General features: G+C 37.5%; 1 protein-coding gene across 22 annotated transcripts in view; it reads right to left on the reverse strand.

Moving 5' to 3' along the window:
- DST (dystonin) overlaps positions 1-21,037 on the reverse strand; it is a 288,304-nt gene that overhangs the window by 96,937 nt on the left and 170,330 nt on the right. For 20 of the 22 annotated variants that reach the window (XM_072332861.1, XM_072332859.1, XM_072332857.1 and 17 more), the window contains 6 exons: positions 17,690-17,824; positions 15,068-15,156; positions 13,964-14,099; positions 2,953-3,105; positions 1,455-1,688; positions 909-1,193 (listed from right to left, as the gene is read on the reverse strand). In XM_072332861.1, coding sequence (XP_072188962.1) covers positions 909-1,193; positions 1,455-1,688; positions 2,953-3,105; positions 13,964-14,099; positions 15,068-15,156; positions 17,690-17,824 — 1,032 coding nt within the window. Of the gene's footprint in view, positions 1-908; positions 1,194-1,454; positions 1,689-2,952; positions 3,106-4,935; positions 5,170-6,213; positions 6,361-6,546; positions 6,763-6,931; positions 7,079-7,286; positions 12,903-13,963; positions 14,100-15,067; positions 15,157-17,689; positions 17,825-19,120 lie in introns of those variants that run through there. The other 2 variants (XM_072332868.1, XM_072332867.1) reach the window with 2 other exon arrangements.

The raw sequence follows: 21,037 nt of genomic DNA on the forward strand, positions 1-21,037 counted from the left end.
TATGTAAAATGGACTGGTGTGACTCTCTATATCTATATTACCTATATTATCTGTACTGGATTAAAACCCAGATTGGGCACAGGAAAGAATTGTAAATAAATAAATAAATACATACATAAATAATCATAAAATCGTTATGAAAAAGAAATAATGTCATTGAAATAAAAAGAAATAAGAAAGGAAGTTCAAACTAACATCAGTAATTAGCAATATCACTTTCATCTACACATCCACCAAACCACACACAAAAGTTGTTCTTGGTTGTTCAACTGTAAATTGGTAAAGGCCATAAAGTGAGCTAAGTGCCTCCAATTAACTTATCTGGATAATCTGTTTTTAAAATGCTACACTGTGGTTTTATGAAATTCATCCTTCTGGAGTGGTTTTATGAAATTCATCCTTCTGGAGCCTTTAAATAGTGTTTACCAACGTGTTAAAGGGGTAAGAAGTAAAAAACTACAACTTCAGCAAACTGTTATCTGCAGCTGTTGGAAGTCAGTCTTCACAAGCAGGGCGTTATATTTGGCCATTACAAAGATTTTTTGAAAAAAGCTTCACAAAAAGTGGGAATTTATATTTTTGCTTTTTGTGTTTTATTTACTTGTAGTAGTAATAAAAATTTGACTGCGCTGTACAAATATCTCCCTGTAAAACTTAACAATAATAGACCATTGGGATTTGCAAAGTAAGCAATTGAAAATATGTTCTTTCTTATTTTGCAGTAAACATTCATGGTAACACTGAAGTACTGACAAATTTGCAATACATTCTAACTACTGAAAATCCCATCACTAGCTTCCCATCTTCTGTAACAAAGTCTATTAAAGAAAGGATGTGATTGAATTCTCTCTTGCTGAATAAAGACAGACTCACTTAGCAAATAACTGGAATAAATCCAGTAGCAGTACCTTGACTTTCTGATACTGCCGATTCAGATTATCTTCTGTGCTTTTTACTATTCCATCCACCTGAGTTTCAATGTCTTGCTGAATTTCCAGCAGATTACCATTGACATCATCCTCCTCCTCTCCTTCCAAAGCCTTCACATCTCCCTCTTCAAAGTGTGTTCCATTCTGTTCTATTGCCTGCTTAAATTTCCTGCCATGCTCTGCTTCCTTATCCACATTTGATAACCAGTCCAAGAGGTTTTCTATTGTATTTTTACTTTCTTCCAGCTGCTCTATGGCTGCGACCTACAATGAAATTACACAGTTTCAGTTCAGAAATCTTCAGGCAGTACATAATACCATATGCAAACAGACTACTTAAAAGACATCAACAATGCAAATGTGTTGAATGGCATGCATTTTACTGTTTATTCCATAAAAAAAATAAAGCAGCAGTTTCTTAGTCTCCCAAATGAAATACTTTATTTCTCCTCAGTAAATTATATAGCAAATTGAATGATGAATCCCCTAAAATACATAAAAAGTTTGAATAAAAGCACAAATAACCTTTTCTGTTTCCTGCTTAATTGCTGTTGTCATAGCTTTATCCAGTTCTTTTTTAGATTCTTCTGCCTTTTGGCTAAGGAGCAAACACTTGGTCTTCGCTTCATTCAGTTTCTGTTCAAGAACAGCCTTGTCCTCTTGTGACAACTTGCTTCCATTTTCCTTTAAGAAGTTTTCAGTATTTTTCACAATCTCTGCCAACGTCTGGGCACTTGTTCTCATGTCTTTTTGTATCTCCTTTTGAGAAAAAAGAATCCAAAGATGAACCCACGTCTTTCTGATTAACCTTGTTACAACTTCCTCTGTTCTGAGGGTAAACTGCTCCTTTCTAACTTCAGAGAATAAATGCTGTGTTACTGATCAGCTGGCAGGAATATTAGAAAATATTCAGTCCAACATCTGACAGTGTTGCTGCATCTCATTCTGTCCCTATCATTTTCAAGCACAGCTAAGAAATTTTAAAAGAGAAAAAAAGAAAAAAACCTGCAATTTGGAACTCTGGTTGCTTACACTCCTATTCAGAAGTCTGAATATTAGTCAGTTAGACAATCAAGATATTGATATTCGTTTAAGAAAAAATATATATATATATGTATTCTGTATTATTTCTTCTCTCCCAAGAATACACCCATTTAGGCTCTAATTTCCTCAGACAGTTAAACAATGTTAACAGGTGCCCTGAGGTGTCTATGTTTTTTTCCACAGAAAAAAGAGAAGAAAGAGAACTTATACAAACTAGGTGTGCTACTTTGAAAATAAGCAAAGCAAGGCAAGATGAATCAGAAAATTTCAATCTCTACTAATCTTGATTTGGAGCTCTGTCCTGTAATTACTGAGAACCACTAGTAGGGGAAGGAGCATGATGAAGAAAGCAACCAGTCCCTCTGTCTTAAAGCTATCAAAATCAGAGTTAGTGTCTGTCAGGTCAGAGGAAAAGCTTATAGATAACAAGATATTGCTGAAAGCCAAGGTCTTTATAGGAAAATGAACAAACTGAAAGGACTCTGCTCCATAAAACACCTAAGAGATCAAAAACATTGCTAGAAAAAACAGAACTGTAACCAAAGCCTTACAAGATAATTCCTCAAAATACTGGAAGCGAGTGTAAACATTCCATGATAGTGGTTATAAAACTAGTTACATTATTTTAGCATGATAAAAGTGTAATCTTATCACATTTGAAAGAAAAAAAAAAATCTTAAGATAAAGAATCATATAACAGATTTCATACTGCCACATGAGTGCTTCTTGAAATATCTAGTACACGCATCCTATTCTAGTGTCTTCCAGTTTCCAAGTTTCTTACCTCCCACTGCTTCATACTGGAGCACATTCATGGGCAGCAGTTTAAAGGCACATCACTAAGACTTTACTTTGGGTAGGTTAAACAAAGTTATGTTACTCTCCTCTCACACAATAATCTCGTTATTCAACAAAGAAGTCTAATCACTCTCTTCTGCACTCAGCATTCCTTAATTTACACAACTAGAATTGCACACACCTCCTGTTTGGTCTGGTACTGTTCTAGCTCAGCCTTGCTGTCTCCAATAACAAGAGACTCTTGCTGCCCAATGAGTCGATTTTCAGTCTGCGTAAGCATATCACATATTTCTTGCAGTTTCTCTTTGCATTCTTGCTGCCGTTCAGCCACGTCCTATATTAAAGGCAAATACAATTGAACAATGAAACAAAATTTTTTTTCACTACATGAACTAATAGACATTCAAATAACAATTAACCTTCAAACAACAACATTGCAAAGCAATCTTTTAAAAAGTATGCTGTAAACATGATAGCAGTGGTACAAATAGCAAGATGAACATATAGAAGTTATGCGTAAACCTCAAATATGTTGTAAGTAAAAGAGACCATGTTTGATGGAATTGCCCAAGAGAAGTCTGGCCATGCACATATGTGAAAGATGAAATCTCCAAACGACAGGAGTGAAAATCCATTCTCTTTAACCGCTTGAAACCTGTGGTAAACACTATTAATTCTGCAAAAAGGATATCAAAACAGAGGTTAGTTGTGATTGCGAGTTAGCTCTTTTTGATATGCATATGTTACCTGAATAGAAAATGCTGACTTCTTAAGCAGTAGAAAAGAACAAAACATGCAAGAACATTACTGTTACCACATCCTAGAAAAATATCTACATCTCTCCTCAATTTTACATTTCTTTGTCAAAGTACAATGGAAGCAAATGTTCTTCAAATAGTAAAATAACTCAAAGCCCTCAAATGCTGAAACAACTTTCATTATGCACAAGCTGGGGGATGAGGTGGCAACTCTGAGTCTTCACATTGCTTCTATAACAGAGGAGGAGATGCAGTCATACAGCAGCATCCTACCCTTCTTTTACTATCAAAACAAAGGTGGCTGCAGCTATGCCAGCTCAAGACTCAACTGTACCAGCTTGACTCGTGGTTTTTCCAAAGTTCACCTCTACAATCAGAAATCTGATTTACTCTTATTTCTGTCCCTCTAACCTGTCTCAGTCAAGACAAGCTATGGTAAAAAAATTTAAGCAAACCTGGTACTTGACCCTAAATCCCAAGAAAATGATCACACAAGCAGATGACATAGCAAATCAGAGGAAAACTGTCAGAAGGATAGAAGTGATAAGCAGTGGTGGGATGGTAGACTTGTTGATTAATATAGCTGCAGCCAGAAGAGGACAAGAGTTCACTGCTCTATTTGGACAATATGTAAAAGAACAGATCCTAATGCCTGAAACTGTACCTGTCCTAACCTAACACACATTTTCTGTGAACTGTGGTTGTACCAATGAAAGAGAAAAATGACAACTCTTCAGACTTAGTAGAACCATAAAATATCCTGAGTTGGAAGGGACTCACAAGGATCATGAAGTCCAGCTCCTGGCTCTATACAGGACTACCCAAAATTTCAAACCCAATGTCTGTGAGCACTGTCCAAACACTCCTTGAACTCCATCAGCTCAAGGCTGTGCCCACTGCCCTGTGCAGCCCATTCCATGCCCACCACACCCTCTGGTACAGACTCTGTCCCCCACTCCCAGCTGCCCCTCCCCTGACACAGCTCCATGCCATTCCCTCCGGTCCTGTCGCTGTCACACAGAGCAGAGCTCAGGGCTGCCCTCCCATCCCTGTGAGGAGCTGAAGCTGCCATGAAGGCCTCCCCTCAGCTCCTTTGCTCCAGGCTGAGCACACCAAGGGACATCAGCGCTCCTCACGTGCCTTGCTCTTGAGACCCTCCACAATCTTCATAACCCTCCTTAGGATGCTCTCTTACAGCTTTATGTACTCCTTATACTGTGGCACCTAAACCTGCATCCAGTGTTCGAGGTGTGGCCACACCAGATCAGTGCAATCTTTGTAGAACTATGAATGTATCTGAAGTGAAACTGAGAAGGTAGGAACACACTTAAATACTGCATGCTGGTATTAAAATTCCTCACCCATAGACAAAAACACTCAGCATACATTTACACAGAAAAGCAAACCTTCTGATCACCCAGCTCTTGCGCTGCCTGTAACTGAGTCTCTAAACTTTCCACTTGAGATGTTACAGTTTCCTGCACTTCCTGAAAAGATTTCTGAATGGTATTTAAGAGCCTCAGAAGCTGTTTGCTCTGATTAGGAGAAAGATCCTGGGCATGTTCAGAAATGAAGAATTGAACATCAAATGCTGTGGACTCCAGTTGTAATTTTGTACGAGCAACGTCTGCAGCAGTGTTCTGTAAGTAAAGACAAGGAAATGAATAGCAAGGAGGACACATTCAGCACAAATAAACCACACAATCACTACTTTCTGCACCTAGCTCCTGTTCCAAAAATGCTTTTGAGAGACACTTCAGCCACAGTAAATCAAGCCCGCGTCAGAATCATTCTGGCACGTTCCCTTAAGGGATCTGAATTTGTGTATGGCTTGCCTCCAGTGCAGTCCAAGAGCAGATAATAAATAAGACCTTGATAACATCTATTCTTTCTTTTGCCTTCTCATGGATGTCTGAGAACTGGCTGACCTTCAACAATAGAGAATTTATGGTGAGCATACACTGACTGAAAAGGCAGGTTTGGTTTAAGTTTCCTAGGTTCTAGGTCTAACCTAGAAATGTTAAAATATTTACTTGAATGTATTCTCATTCTTAACGCCACAATGAGAAGCTCTGTTTCCAGCAGTGTATCAAATTCTGCCCAAAGCTGCACTCCTTGCAACCCCTATAACTATACAACACAAACTGGAACACTATTAAAGTGCAGTAAAATTATGGGTTTTCTTTTTTTACATTTATACACAGAGGTGTATGAGCATTGCTAAAAATTCATCTGGTTTGTTTTTCAAAGCTCACTTCACTCAAGTAGGTAATTAAGAGGTTGTGGGTTTTTTTTATTATCTTTCCCCGTCTTCTCAGAAGTTAATTGCAGTTAATTAAAATTAATGAAACTTCAGTACAGAACATGGATCTTATGAATAAAGATGTTCTGAAAGATTTATTACATATATATATATAATATTAATAACTGAAATATCTGTAACACAAACCAGATTGCCAAGAAGGGCAAGATTTATTACAACAAATATAAGTAGAAATGATAGTTTTCTCAGTGAGTCAAAATCTCCAAAAATTCTAAGGAAAAAATGCAAATCAACAGTACATGGATCAGTACAACAGCTCATCAAGTAATTGCCTTCCAGGTTAATGAGCTACTAGCTAGTAGTTCATACTACACAGTAACAGTTGCCAGAAGCACCAACATCTGCCATTAAGAATACTTACCTTGAGTAGCTGTAAACTTTGCTTCATATCTTCTATGTCATCAGTATTCACTTTGAAGTCATTCATGATTTTATCGTGTTCTGTGATCCAGTCTGAAAATGTCTGGAGTTTGCTTAGAAGTTGCTGGTGCATTTCTGCAAGCTTAGACTAGGAAAGGGAAGTTGTATGTTCATTTATTTAAGCCCCTGGAGTCCTGATGCATTTTCTATCACACTAAATGAAATCATGCATGTACTTTGTATACAGATTTAAAAGAAAACTTCTAACATCTTAGCTGAGTTACCTTAAGAAAAGCAAGACAAAATGTACAAATGTACACCGATAAAAACATACCATTTCTGAGTCAATAGAACAGACTATTTGTTTTGCTCGTTTTGAAGATGTATCGCAGACCATAAAAAATGCTTCCTGCAAGTAGTCATAGCTTATCTTCAGCTCTTTAAGTTTCTCTTCAGGAGTATCTTTGTGGCGAAGCTTTAAGAACTCTTCTATCAACTTCATGTCTTTTTTTAGGATAATTGCAAAGGTAGCCAATCCTGATTCAAATGACTACAAAAACAATATATATTCAAAATGCATTAAACTAATAAGCAAGGAAGATATTACATCTGGTTTACTTTAATTAAATTTGAATGCTTTCTTTTTTCCCCTCTCCCCATCTCAGCTCTTCTCCTAGCTCCCATCACTGAAGTACAAGCATAAAGAATAATTTACTGACCTCTAGTTGTTCTAATTGTTCTTTTAGTATTTCCAGGTTGCTACTAATAGGTTTCTGATTTTCTAGGTGTCTTTTCACCTCTTGAAGCACTGCCAAATGCTCTTGTATTTTCTCTCTTAACTTTAAACATTCCTGTTCTCCATCAACCTGAAAATGGATTTCAACAATAAGGCTTTTGGAACTGACAGACTTGAAAATAGGCAATAAAATTTCTTCTTTCAATTCTAATTTATTTTAAATTATTTATTTTTGAAATTATTTTTTTCCAGTTTAATTATTGTCTTGAGCAGTTGGAAAGATTCACATAATTCATTTCACACAGGGCACACAGCACATACCAGCTGTTGTTTCTTACCTTGCTAGTGGAGCTGTCATCCAGGAGTGTTTCTGTTGTGTAAACAGGCCCAGTAAAGCCTCTGAAAAGGTTGTCTGTCTTTTCATGCTCCTGGACACTTTTCCAAACATCAGCTGTGTCATCTACTGATGCTTTCTCTTTAGGAATTTCTGTTCCAAACTCTGACTGTTCTGTTGAGAAAAGAGCACAAAGCCCACCTACTTTGCCTTTACCTTCATGTGCTGTGGTGATGCCAGCACCCTGCAAGCTCGTATGCAAACTACTTATCATCTCCTCTAATTTCCTTTTACTTTCATCTTCAGATGAACATGACAACATTCTAAAAATTTCCATGAGTTCAGAAGCCGTAAGGTTTGTAGTAGGAGTTTTCATCTCTTGTCCTATTTCACTCCTCATTTCATCTGGATCATTTATCTTTTGGTTACAGAATTCCTGCTTCAGAATATCACGAAGAAGATCAGGACTTCTGCAATCAGGCCAAGGCAATGAAAGTGCATCACTGTCCTTTGTGTCTGTGCATGGTGTGGTATCCATTAATGCCTGCCTAACAGTACTGCTTGTTCGCTTCAGTTGTGACTCACTGGACATGTTGCTTCCAAGCTGGGTGCTTCCAACCATTCTAAGTAAATTCTGCACTAGAGTTTTGGTATCAGAGTAACTTAGTGGTTCACCTTCCTGCTTGAAGTAAGTATGTCCCAGTTTTAATTTCCTATCTAATATATTCTTTAAGTCTTCCATTAGTGTGTCAGGCACTTCTGGTGACTGTGAAAAACCTTTATTTACATGAAAATCTTTTGAAGATCCCATTTCGTTTTGTAATGATTCCATGTATAATTGTTTTTTGAAACCATTTTCAAAGGAAGAAGTCTCACTGGCCATGAATTTTTCTCCCTTTGTGTTTTTTAATGCTTCAGATTCTTTCTGGGCAACATTATTCCAGTCAGCCTCTATGCTGCTCAAAATTGCAGAAGACAAATCAATGGTATGTGTATGATTGCTAGAAGGTAACGTTTCAATCTCATCCCCTGATTCTTTTGCATCCTCATTGCTTCCCAAGGCATATGCTCTTATGAGGGCAAATTCATTATCATTGCTGTTCTTATTTTCTGAAACGTCTTTAAGAATATTGTTAGCACTTTGACAGACAAATGTCTCCTTAGTCGTGCTAATTTCCTTTGGCTTCACTGAAACAGTTGGGGGGAAGGAGTACGCGTTAAGTTCACTCAAATGTATTTCTTCCATATTGAGCAGAAAATCTTTTTCATTCTGTATGCCATTTTTCACTTGTTCTGTGTCTTTAAGGCAACAGGATTCCATTTTATCCAATTCTGAATTGTTTTCTCCTCTTAAGCTTGTTGTACATTGTTCTGGAGAAGATGAAATACTAAAATCTCTCTTAAATTCAGCTGATATCACACCACTTCTAATGTCAGGCCAAGTTTGACCAATATTTACTTTTTCATTATTTGAAACAATTTCTGTATCAGCTTTAATTGTTGATGCATCAAATATTTCCCCAAGACTTTCCATATGAATGGGACTTTTATTTAGCTCCACCAAACCACATTCCTTGATATCATTTACTCCATTTTCTGCTAGAATTTCAAGATCTCTTTTTATTTGACCGTGCTTCTTGTCAGTAACTGGATGCACTTGGTCACAAAGTGAACTAACACCATCACTGGCATAATGCATATCTGAGAGGAGTTTACTGTCTTTTTGGGATAAACTTGCCTTTAGTTGTTCCAAACCAGCCACATCATTTAATGTTCTTTCCTTCACAAATACTGCTTCTTTTGGTCTTTGCCCATGATCTAAATGTAACATTGGCATGGTACTACAGCTTTTGTTCATGCTGTCTTCTGATAGAAGCAAATCTGTCTGAGCATTTCCATCATCATCACCAGTAGTTTGCTTTGTAATTAGGAAGGGTGTTACACTAACGTCAGATATCACAGTATCATCAAGAAATTGTGTTTTATTGTTTTCTTCACTCTTACAGGATACACATTGGGTGCCAAAGGTATTTTCAGACTGAATATGCTCAGTAGTATCTTCTGGCACGTTTTCACTTTTGGTAAAAGTTCTGTAGTCATTTTCTGGTTTTTGTTCCCTTTCTTTTTTGCCTGTACATGTAAGATCAACACGTCTTTCCTCAGAGATATCTGATGCAGTTTCACATTTTCCCAAAGATTGTTGTCCGTTTCCATGATTAGACAGGAACTGCAAATTATACTCTGTCTTGTGGCCTGGAGAATAGCAATAGTTATCAACATTCTGGTTATTTTCCTCACTATTTTCTACATTCCCTACTGAATTTAACATCTGGTCATCCTTGTTTTTACACTGATGGTTTGAGTAAAAAGTATCCGTTTCTTCTTCACTGTCAGAGTCAGTATCTGAGTCATCATAACTATCATAATCCAGATAGTCATAACCATAGTCTTCCTCCTCCTGTGTTCCTTCCGATTCATACTCATAGTGGTCACTTTCTGCTTTCATTTCATTTTCTTCATTTCTGTCTTGCTGTGTTTTTGTTTCAGACCTCTTCGGTAAAGAAGAACAGTATCCCTCCCTTCTTCCTTCATTGCCCAGAGTAATTGGTAATTTTTGTTCCTCTTCAAAATCCCTTGTTCCTTCCCTTTCCTCTTCAGGCACTGCTTCCAAAGTTTCAGCACTTGGAGAAGCTACATTAACACCCCCAGCTAGGGCTGCCTGGTTTACATCTCTAATGTTATGGATGTTCTCTCCGGCATTAGCTCGAAGTTCTTGATACAACCTGTTCTCTTCTCTCAGAGCTATCAGACTGCTTCTCTCCTCTAGAAAACCTGATGGAACATTCTCTGGCTCCGGTGTATCATCATCCTCCAACTGTAACATACCAAAATCATCATCATCTTGAGGGATGTCACAGAAATCACTGTAATCAAATTGTGGAGTACCATAGACATCACTGTCATCATCATCAGCCTGAGGAGTTTCATAGGCATCATCATCATCATCATCATCATCATCATCAAACTGCGAGCTGTCCTCTTCTGAGTCTGCCTCTCCACATTCATGCTGTGAGCAGCTACTTTCAAACTGCGGAATACTATCACTCCCTTCTAGTGAAGAGTCAGAACTACTGTCCCCAAGTAATAACTTGTCAAACACAAGATTGTTTTCTTCTGATAGGCTTTGTGCTGTGCTGTTACTGAACCCCTCAGGTGGTCCATCATGTGTAACTGTACTGACCTCCAACAAAGGCTCCCACTGTATTTCTCTACTGTCTTCTAGACATTGCTTACTCTGGAAACCAGTACTACAGTCCAAAGACTGCCTGCCAAGTCTGTATGGACAGGTCTCTAGAGATGGCCTGTTACGTACATCAGTGTAGTCCAGCAGAGGTTGTTCACTATATCCATTACCTTCAAACTGTAGTGTGTCACCACACTGACTGTCTGATTCTTCTGGAATTTTGTATTCAGCACCTGTGTTGGAGGATGAACCAAAACTTCCCTGAAAGTCATCTTTATCAACATTACCCAGTGCCATTCTAGAACTGTCAGCTTCCAATATATGAGGCTCATATTTCGTGCAGGTCTTTTCCAGGTCTCTCCAGATTTCATTATCTGACAAGTCATTCACACTCAAGGAATCATATAAGGTTTTATCATTCTTGTTTTCCTCACCCAGATTATCTGTCATAACAATCTCTTTTTTCTCAGTATCTGACATAAGATTTGGATTTGAGTCATTTGGAAGAACTCCTTCAGTGTTTCCTGAATTTGCTTCCTGGTCATTACACTTACACAGCTCCAATGGTGTCCACTCAGAATCCTCCAGAAGACTCTCAAGTGTATTTCTATTCCTGAAATTCTGAGTGTTGCTTTCTACATTTTTAAGTTCTACAGGTTTACTTAGCAGCATCTCTGGTGTAAACTGTGATTGTTCAGTACCACTGCCGCTGCAAATATCTGATCTACATATATCTTTTCTCTGTGAACATGTATAATTCCCCAAATCTTCAAACTGAACTAACTTCTTGTCATCAGAGGTATTTTCAACACCTGAAAGACCACCTTGAACACTGCCTGTAATATTACTGAAGTGGACATCATCAGCTGACTTTAGATTAACTCCTTTCAGACTTATGTATTTGTTGCGGAATGCCATTTCTGATGCATCAGTACTATATGCAGAACTATTCCCTTCCAGAAACATATTGACAGCTTCCTGCAATTGTCCATCATATAACAGAAGTCTTCCTCCAGTGTTTGCATCCATATAACTATTTACCATCAGATACGATATGAACAATTTCTTAGCTTGGTCTGAATTATGACATGCAGGGTCTTCTGTGCCAGAATCTTCATGTTCCTCTTCACAGTCATGAAATAAAGATGGCAGGACTTCATATGATGATAACCATTTTGCAGCATTTCTACAAGGGGATTCTAATTCTTCTATACTGGGCATTTTATCTGGTAAAGTCACACTGTTCAAAACAGATACGGTATTGATGTCTATTAACCCTGATTGTGCAGCCTTGTCTAGACTGAGTATTTCACAAGTTTCTGGAATGTAAAGTGCAGCTATTTTCTGTCTATCACTCAGTATTTTGAATGCCAGCTCATTTGTTATCATTTCTTGGTGCAAAGATGTTGATATGGGGAATATTTCACCTGTGTCAGGCCATATTAGTCCAACAAAGCCTCTCTGTGCTTCTAACACCAGCAGTGCACTGGTAGATGATATTAAATTGCATTGTATGGCTTCATCAACAGTCAAGCGTTGCCCAGAATTTGGACAAAGAATTCCACCAGTTTGAACCTGATGTGTGAAGATCCCACAGGCAGTGTCCTGACCTATAGTCCCTTGACTCACGGCCTCTTCCACAGTCATTCGCTTCCCTGACTCAGGGTCAATTATACCTCCAGATATTATCTGAGCCCCCAGCAGCCTAAACATTGTTTCCCTGTCAACGAGTCCCTCATGGGCTGCCCTCAAAATATTTATTTTCCTTCCACATTTGAGAATGATTCTACCCTTTTCTTGTGGTTTCACTGGTAGGAGTCTTAACCCTGTTTCATCATGTATTATGCTTCTATGAAGCATCTGTTCAAGGGAAATCTTTTCAGCACAGTTAGGGTCTATGAGATCTTTACAAGTGTCTCGCCTCTCCAGAAGCTTTGCATATAACACTGGAGAAACCAGGTTTCTCTGGAAAGCATTCTGTAAAGTCAGGTGCTCTCCAGTAGATGGCAAAATCAAGTGCCCACTTGAAAGCTGATTCTCAAGAATTTTAATAGCCAAAGGTTCTGAAATTAGACCTTGTTCTAAAGCTGATACAACTGGAAGATTTGATAATGTTGACTCTAAAATGAGCTTCTTTGCGCTATTTAATTCCTGCAACTGCAATAAAGTCTGCTCATCAATTAGGGCACAAGCCTTAGCTTCTTCCAAATCATAACATATTCCTAATTCTGGAGAAATTATTCCAGTAACAATCAGCTGATTCTCGAGCAACCTAACTCCAGTGTCATAGTCAATAAAACCGTTTAGAATAGACTGAAAAATGGAATGGACTTCTCCAGTTGTTTGGTCAATGACACCAGCAATGACTTTATGCACCTAAAAAGAAATATAAAAGAACAAGTATCACTATTTTTAAACTAATTTTAAAGTTTCTTTTGATTTTGAATGCATGATAAGCATAAGAACTTGTACTTACCAGGACTGGAAGAATGCTGTGAATGTTAGCAGCTCAAACGCACAAGTGATCTATGTCAGTCATTGAACAGCACACGATGTGATAAAAGATTTAAAATCAACATGCATCTGTGAATTGAAAACCTATGCTTTGCATACATAAATAGGGTTAGTGAAAGACAATAGAAGAGATGATTGCAGTGTGAGCAAATAGAACATATTACCTGAAAGGCAAATTTTCATGCTCTAAATGTCTGTGAAATGTTAGAACTTCAGAAACAGTATGTGATTCAAAACAACCATGCTATTCATGTTTACAGCATACAGCACTCCTGTGTATACATCCGACACAATGGAATCAGATATTCTAGCACCAAATAATGCTTTTAGTTTGCATGGAAAGCATGAAGTCAGTCTGGCAACACTATTTAAAATAATTAATCAGACTCCTCCTCTAAACGAGAAAACTCATATGCAACATGTTTTCAGAAATCCATATTTAAGATTGAGATCCATTAGCAAATGGATTTAGTGTCACTAACACTATGCACTCCCATTTTTATATCCAGATAAATTTTAAGAAAAACTGAAAGTAGATTTCGTCTGGGGACACTTCTGAAGGATATATGGGAGACATTAACACGTTATTTTATGGTGTCCTTTCTGCAGCATGAATACAGACTTATATAGCAGTCAAAGAATGGCTTTTACGAGAAGAGTTAAGAGATGAATGTTTATCTTTCTTCATGCAAGGCACACATTATTAAGACTCTTCACAAAATAACCTGATGAGTAGAGTATTCATATGCATAGGTAAGGTAACACGCAGTATTTCATAACAAATACACAAAACTTTGTCAGTTAAACCTTAAAATCCTTTGCACACTGTTAATTGAAGCTTCATTTTTTACCCATCACATATGGTTTCAAAACCATGCAGTAAAACTGAAAAGACCCAGAAATCTCAGTTTCCATCTTGCTACCTTTTCTTCCATCTTTTCATCATCCAAATACTGTGCTTCTTGCAGCTGCTTCAAAGCTTCATTGGATAACAAACTGTAGCTCTCCTGGAGGGATTTGACTTGTTTTTCCATTTCACCTCTTTCTTCATCTGTCATTCTATTAAAAAAAGAAACAAACAAGCAAACAAATAAGGAGATCTCTTGAATAATTTGTAGTCTGCTTACCTTTACACACACAAAAAAAAGGGGAGGAGTGGGGGAGGGAAGAAATTGATAAAAGTAATCTGAAAAAAATAAAGCTTTATTATTAGCTACAATCTGCTTATGGCTTCTCACGTAAAAATAAGACATTAAATTAATCTACACTTTGAATTACAGCAGAAGCTTTTATTATTTGCATGTTCCCTTGCCAACTTATAACCTGTGAAAGATGGGTAACATGTTTAGCAAGTAGTCATGAAGCACCTCAGCAATTTGCTAGTGTATAAAAATCACAGACTCAAGGAATCATTTAAGTTAGAAGGGACCTCTAAAGGTCATCTGGTACAACATCCCTGCAATGAACTGGGACACCTGCAGCTAGATCAAGTTGCCCAGAGCCTGGTCCAGTCTGATCTTGAATGCCTCCAGGGATGGGGCATCAACCACATCTCTGAGCAACTTGTTCCAACGCTTCACCACTCTTACTGTAAAAAACTTTTTACACTTTTCAAAATCTCCCATCTTTTAGTTTGGAAGCATTTCCCCTTGTTCTGCCACAGACCCTGCTAAATAGTCTGTCCCAAACAATTTTAGGTGAAAATGAAACAAATTTGAGATATAAAGTTGAAATGCTGATTTACTTTTAATTATTTTGACTTCAAATAACAATTATGATCCAGCATCCCTTAGGTTGACCAGAAGTAAATAAACCTAATCAAATTCCTGGAATAAATAAAACTTGATCAACCTTTAACTAGAATGGATGACAAAGTTTTATTAAAAACCAGAACAATAACAACAACAAAATTTGACATACGTACACAAAGCATAATTGGAACTATAGTACATGAATATGTTTTCTTCATAAGCAAACAGTATGTACTGATTCTGTTAATTTATTAGAAAAATAAAAGCATGGCTTACTTGTCACTGTGTTTAGCTAAAAATGCCTGAGTAGTCTGCAGAGCTTCACCTATTTGTTCTTTCTTAGCTGACATTTCTTCAAGGGAAATCTGAAAAATAAACAATCTGTGTTCAAGACTTAACTATGTGGGAACATAAAAAGAAAAGCAAACCAACAGCACAACATTTCTAAGTGTGACAGAACTCAATCACAGTATGTGTTCCTACTCTTGAGTAGGAACCTGAAATTAAAAATAAAAAAAGAGAGAGAAAAAAAGCTATTCTTATAACCATTATGAAATTCTATCATTTATGTATGAATAAGACATGCCACTAGGTCTTTTGGTAAAATAAACTGAGTTAGAAAACTATTTGGTGAGACAAACTGAGTTTATTTCAAATATTACTTGTTTAAAACTTAATCATTTAAAGCCACCAAGTATCTGGCAAAGTTTAAAATAAACTTATAAAGATATGTATGTAATGGTCATGCTCACAAAGTTGCACACCACAAAAGTAACTTTTTATAAAACAGAAGGCCACAAATTTTTATAGGGTTTGGTATGGAATTCAATGCAAGATAAATGCAATATTAGATACTCAGGGAAAAAAAAAAAAAACAAAACAAACAAAAAAACAAAACAAACAAAAAAAAAAACAAAACTATTTATTAATACTCCCCCTTCTATTATTTGTGTCATTCCTGCTCAAGCTCTAGTTCTGGCAGAGGAACTTGCAAGAATTTCATCTTTTAAGTTTTCTGAGAAACTGCCTGCAGTTCTCCAGATAAAAACACCACTTTTCATTTTGGTTAAATAAAGGGGAAGTACTTTGGGGGGGGGGGACGGAGAGGGAAAGGAGGAGTGGCTTGTTAATGAAGGAGGGGTAAGTGCAGTACAGGTGCTAATACAACTCTGGGAAGGTGCCGAGGAAGAGCATCTCTTCATGTTGGTTGGGACACAGATAATTCTGTCTTGATCAGTAAGTTTTGAACATACCATGTCTTTGCATTCACTACCAGCAAGCCACAATCCCACTGTTCATGCTGCTTGGACAAAAACAGATAGCAAGCACAGTATGCCTAACATGAGAAGACATGAACTTCCCTTTTCTCAGGGCACTGGCATCACTGTGACCACTGTACATGCTATTTCACTACTGGCAGCAGCTTCTCACTCCCTCTCCCAATGGCTACACCTCAGAATACCCCCACGTGTATGTGTGAAATGTGATTCAGCTAACATCAGCTATCAAAACAAAACAACAAAAAAACCCTATAAAAATTAGCTAAGCAGATTTGTACCAAGCATGTCTAGGCATCCATGCCAGTCAGTGAATACAAAATTAGGCACCTTTGGATGGTGCCCACTATCTCATAGGTCGTAATGGAAATACCCTCAGGAAACAGCTGCCTCCAGATGGCAAGAGGAAGCCAAGACAACTAACCTGCATGTTACTTCTAGAGGGCTCAAACTGTACTGGGTAGATGCCAGTGTAGCTGTCATGGTAAGCTTTGATGCTCCAAGGAGTAAGGTGCTGGCTCAACAATGACAAAGATTTTCACCATTGTCATCAACAAGAGAAGCAAAAAAACAGTACTGAACGTTTTCTGTCAGTTACAGAAAAAGCACTGGTCCCTCAAACACATCTGCTCTTTTATACTACAGAGCACATCCTCTACAAACAAGCAGTGTGATAGCACCATCCACAGCTGGGGACTGACAGCAAGTTCAAATTCTGCAGCCTTGACACCAATGTCCAAAATAAAAACACAGGAACAAGTTGCTTGAAAGATGTGCCAAATTCTTGAAGAGCCAAACTATTTCTGAAGGTTGTGGAAAAGACACCACTCTGTTTCTGTGCTGCTCAGTGGGCAGGTAAGCCTTTATTTCTGGAAATCCTTTCAGGTGTCACTAAGCTATTTTGCATGACAAAGCTAGCTACCAGAAATGATATGAAACTTCAAAGATAGAAATCGACAGAGTAACAACTATACACACAACCATAATAGATCTGCCAAACGTAATGGATGTGAGACAGACCCCTTCATCAGCCTATGGAATAGTGTGGTAGTAAAAAGGGCCCCACTAACATCCTCTGCATGCCCTAAGGAAGCAGATGTGAAGAGGAGTGTACGTCTATTCAAAAACTTTCAACTACTTTCTCATAAGCCATCCTGTAAGAAGAACACTTGAAACAACTTTTTAATAGAAAATAAGAAGAAACTTGGCCCAACTTTGCCTCTCCTGCAAACTTTCTCCATCTTGGTGCCAGGGTAGAAGTCACCAGGCTTATTCACTGAACTACTGCAGGAGGAGGCAGCAGACCTACAAAATGCTGTCCTGTTGGGATGTACTGTCTCTTTACAATGGTCAAATCATGTTGTGCAGAGTACAGCTTCTCTGAATTGACATTTTGCACTGTCAGAATATACCTGTGATGTGAAAGGCAGCTGACTAACGTTTGTATCTCTGAGCATATATCCTATCCTCCACTCACAGCCAAACACAAAATTACATTTTAGCAAAATGTGGGTGGTGATATGGAGATAAAAAGACTATTTTTGGAATATTTTGTCATTTTAATCAGTGCAAAAAAGCTAAAAAGGGGAAGTGTTATTTTACTAAAAGACATTCTGTGTACCTGCTGCTTAGGCAAATCTGTCTTTTCAGCTTTTTCTCCTCCTTCTTTGCTGAGTGTCTTGCTGAGGTCTGACACCCATTTCAGTAAATCCCCAGCCTTCTCAACATGTTCTTTTTTCTCTTCTTCCATTGACCTCTGATGAGCACCACAAATTGTAAAATACATGCAAATGTAAGTTGTTGGAATATTTAACATTCACATCAACAGAAACACAGTTCTACCAAAATGGCAGTATTACCACATACCCTAAAAGTGATTTCTTTTTATTATTACCACATGCATTACTGCGACACTTTGATGTAGGAACAAAAATGCCACACTGTTATCAACATTAACAGCTTATTCATACACATATACATTCATTACAAAATGACTGATATAAAGAAAAAGCACAGCTTCCCAGCAATTACTCAGCAGATGAAATCTAAACAATATTTGCATATAAAGTATCTCTGAATTGCTGCCTTTGCATTACCCTCAGGAGCGGATATCTACAGCCAGCATAGGATATCAGCATCAGCAATCTATGGACATGAATTACTACATTACAACTCAGAAGAATACATTGCTTCTATGTCTACAGGAACAAGGACAAGAAAAGTAAAATAGTCTTTTTCTGCATAGGAAAATACATATATTTTTCATAGCAACACAACATGTGAGTGGCTTGAAGTTTAGTAAAACATACCTAAGCCCTTCCATGTGCAACAAGCAAAAATGAAAATATTTTATTTCAATGGATTTTTTTAAACTGGATATGCAATTGTAATTCATTTGCCTATCAGAGTATGAAAAACACATTGTTAAGTTACCTGAAGTGTAGAAAAAAAAAAAAGATTAAGATTTATAATGTGAGTAGCTCTTTAAATTAATGAAATACCAACATGAGAAAAAATACTTGCTTACTGAATTGCAGATTTAACTCTTGCATACTGTTTTGCCACCCTTGTACAACAAATTACATTTGCAAACTGATTTGTAATATTAAATGAAGTATTTGGGTTGTATGAAATACTGCATTGTCTTAATTCACAAAATGGGCAATGTCTTCAATTTTTAATGGAAGAATCTGACTCTTGTCCCACCTAAATGTATGCATTTCACATATATAATAGCCTCACCAATTTATAACTTCCAGTTAATAATGCCTACATGAAGGTCACGTCAGATAAAGCCTTCAGGTACACCCTGAACACACTCTACTGTCTGACATTACAAACTTTCCTTACTTTACTTAAAGATTCACACTTTATAATGAGTAATATCTAATTGCAGGTTACCAGTGTATACTAATTAGCTGTTTAAACTAATTAGTTTTAAAGCAACTACATTAGACAACATCATCTACAACTTTTACAGAAGTCATTGTAGATCTTTCCCTCGACCTGAATTGATTTTAAATCAGGCCCCAAATGAGTACTATCATCTCTACTATGAAGCATAATACAGACTAGAAATTCCCGTTTTCATGGGCTGAGCTGCTTCTAACAGTCGTAGTCCAGTGTGGCAATCAAAAATAGCCCTCTCTAAAGCTTCTTTGTAGGTTATTTTCTTCTTTGTTTTGGGGCATGTTATAACTTTAACATACAATTCTTCATCTTTCACCTTTGTAGCTGTGACAGCATCAATAACACCACACTTAATCCCATCTTCCATTGTCAATCTGGAATGAGATTTCGGATCTATCAACCCACCAGTCAGGTACTGATACTCAAGGCAGCGCATACCCATTTCTTTGTCTAGGGTATTCGTACTCATAGCTTCAACAGCTGACATAATTGTATTCCTTACAGGGTGAATGATCCCAGTAAAGATTAGTTCACACTGCTGAATCTGCTTGGCACAACCATCATCTATTAATTCCCTTTGCAAAGCTTCTGAAACACTGTACTTTTTCCCTGTAAACGGATCAATTATGCCTCCTGTGCTAACCTGAGCTTCAAGACATCTGAGGGCTGTAACTCTATCTACCAGATTTCTGCGTGAGGCTTTTAAAACTGGAATTCTTTCATTGGTTTCAGAAAGCCAAAATCCTGCAATAGGACTGTTTAGATCTTTCTTTGGTTGTGAACTGCTAAGTAAAATATCTCCCAACTCATTAGCTGTGATTAAGCCCTCTTTGTATTTATTAACTAATGCTCTGTCAATTCTACCCTGATTTATGGTCTCATCAATATTAAACTGCACACCAGTTTTAAGGTCTGTAAGCAAAATAAAAGAACTCCCATCTGAATCAAAACATGTAGACTCCTTCCAATCAAATTCCTGTTTTGAAAGTTCAAGATATGTAGCTTTATCAACACTTCTTTTTTTATAAGCTTCATAGGAGGTCATTTCAGCTCCTGTTTTGATGTCTACTACAGAAATTCTGTGACTCTTCTCTGCTGATGGGCTGCTTATTCTCCTTTCACCAACTGGAAGCAGTAAACAATTACTGCTAACACTGAACAAACACATTTTCAGCAAATCACAGTAGTACATAGCTTTCCTGTTGTTAGGATTCTGAAAACATTTTGCATTACTAGAAGGCTCGTGCAAAAATTTTAATATTGTATTATTAAGCAAACCAAGCTGCACTGCAGCTTCTGGAGGTACACGAACACTTCTTACAGGGTCAATAACCCCCCCAGTTGCAATTTGAGCTTCAAGGATATTTTTACCCTTTTGTCTTTCTAGAAGTCGAGATTCCATAGCTTGGTACACAGATACCACTTTACCAGAACAGAAGTATCCCAAAACAGCTTTCTCTGCCTCATGAAGTCTGCTCTTGAATTCATTATCTACAAGCCCTCTAACAACTGAATCATCAACAGAGAATTTCTGACCCGTTGTAGGATCAATGATGAAACCAGTAGCTGCTTGGGCCTCTAAAAATGCTAATGCCAATGCCTTCCCTATGATTCTTCTTTTTGTTGCTGAAGAAAAAGACAATATTTCTTTGCTGGATTCAAGGTACACTCCAGCTATAGCTGTAGGTTTAGTTAAAAATTTTTCAAGACTTTTCTGAACCTCCTCAATAGTTTTCTGCCCTGAATGGAGATTCTCAACAGTAAGCCTGTCTAGAAGTTTAACTTCAATCAACTGCCTGGCAGTTACATCATGTCGAAGACCTTGAAATTTAATATCATCATATTCTTCCGGAAAACATTCCAACTGAGTAGCATCAGCAACAGTTCTCACAATCTCTTCTCCTAAGAAAGAATTCATCTTTGCCAAGTCTTCTCTCCTAAACCCTTCAGATGCTTTGTATCCCTCAAACATTCTCTCTTCATTACCAAAGGTCTTGCCATTTTCTTGTTTTAATGTTGTAACTTCAACATGCATGTCATACTGCTTGTTCTTCGCTAT

Source organism: Excalfactoria chinensis, chromosome 3, assembly GCF_039878825.1.
Source record: "Excalfactoria chinensis isolate bCotChi1 chromosome 3, bCotChi1.hap2, whole genome shotgun sequence".
In the NCBI taxonomy this organism is placed as follows: Eukaryota; Metazoa; Chordata; class Aves; order Galliformes; family Phasianidae; genus Excalfactoria; species Excalfactoria chinensis.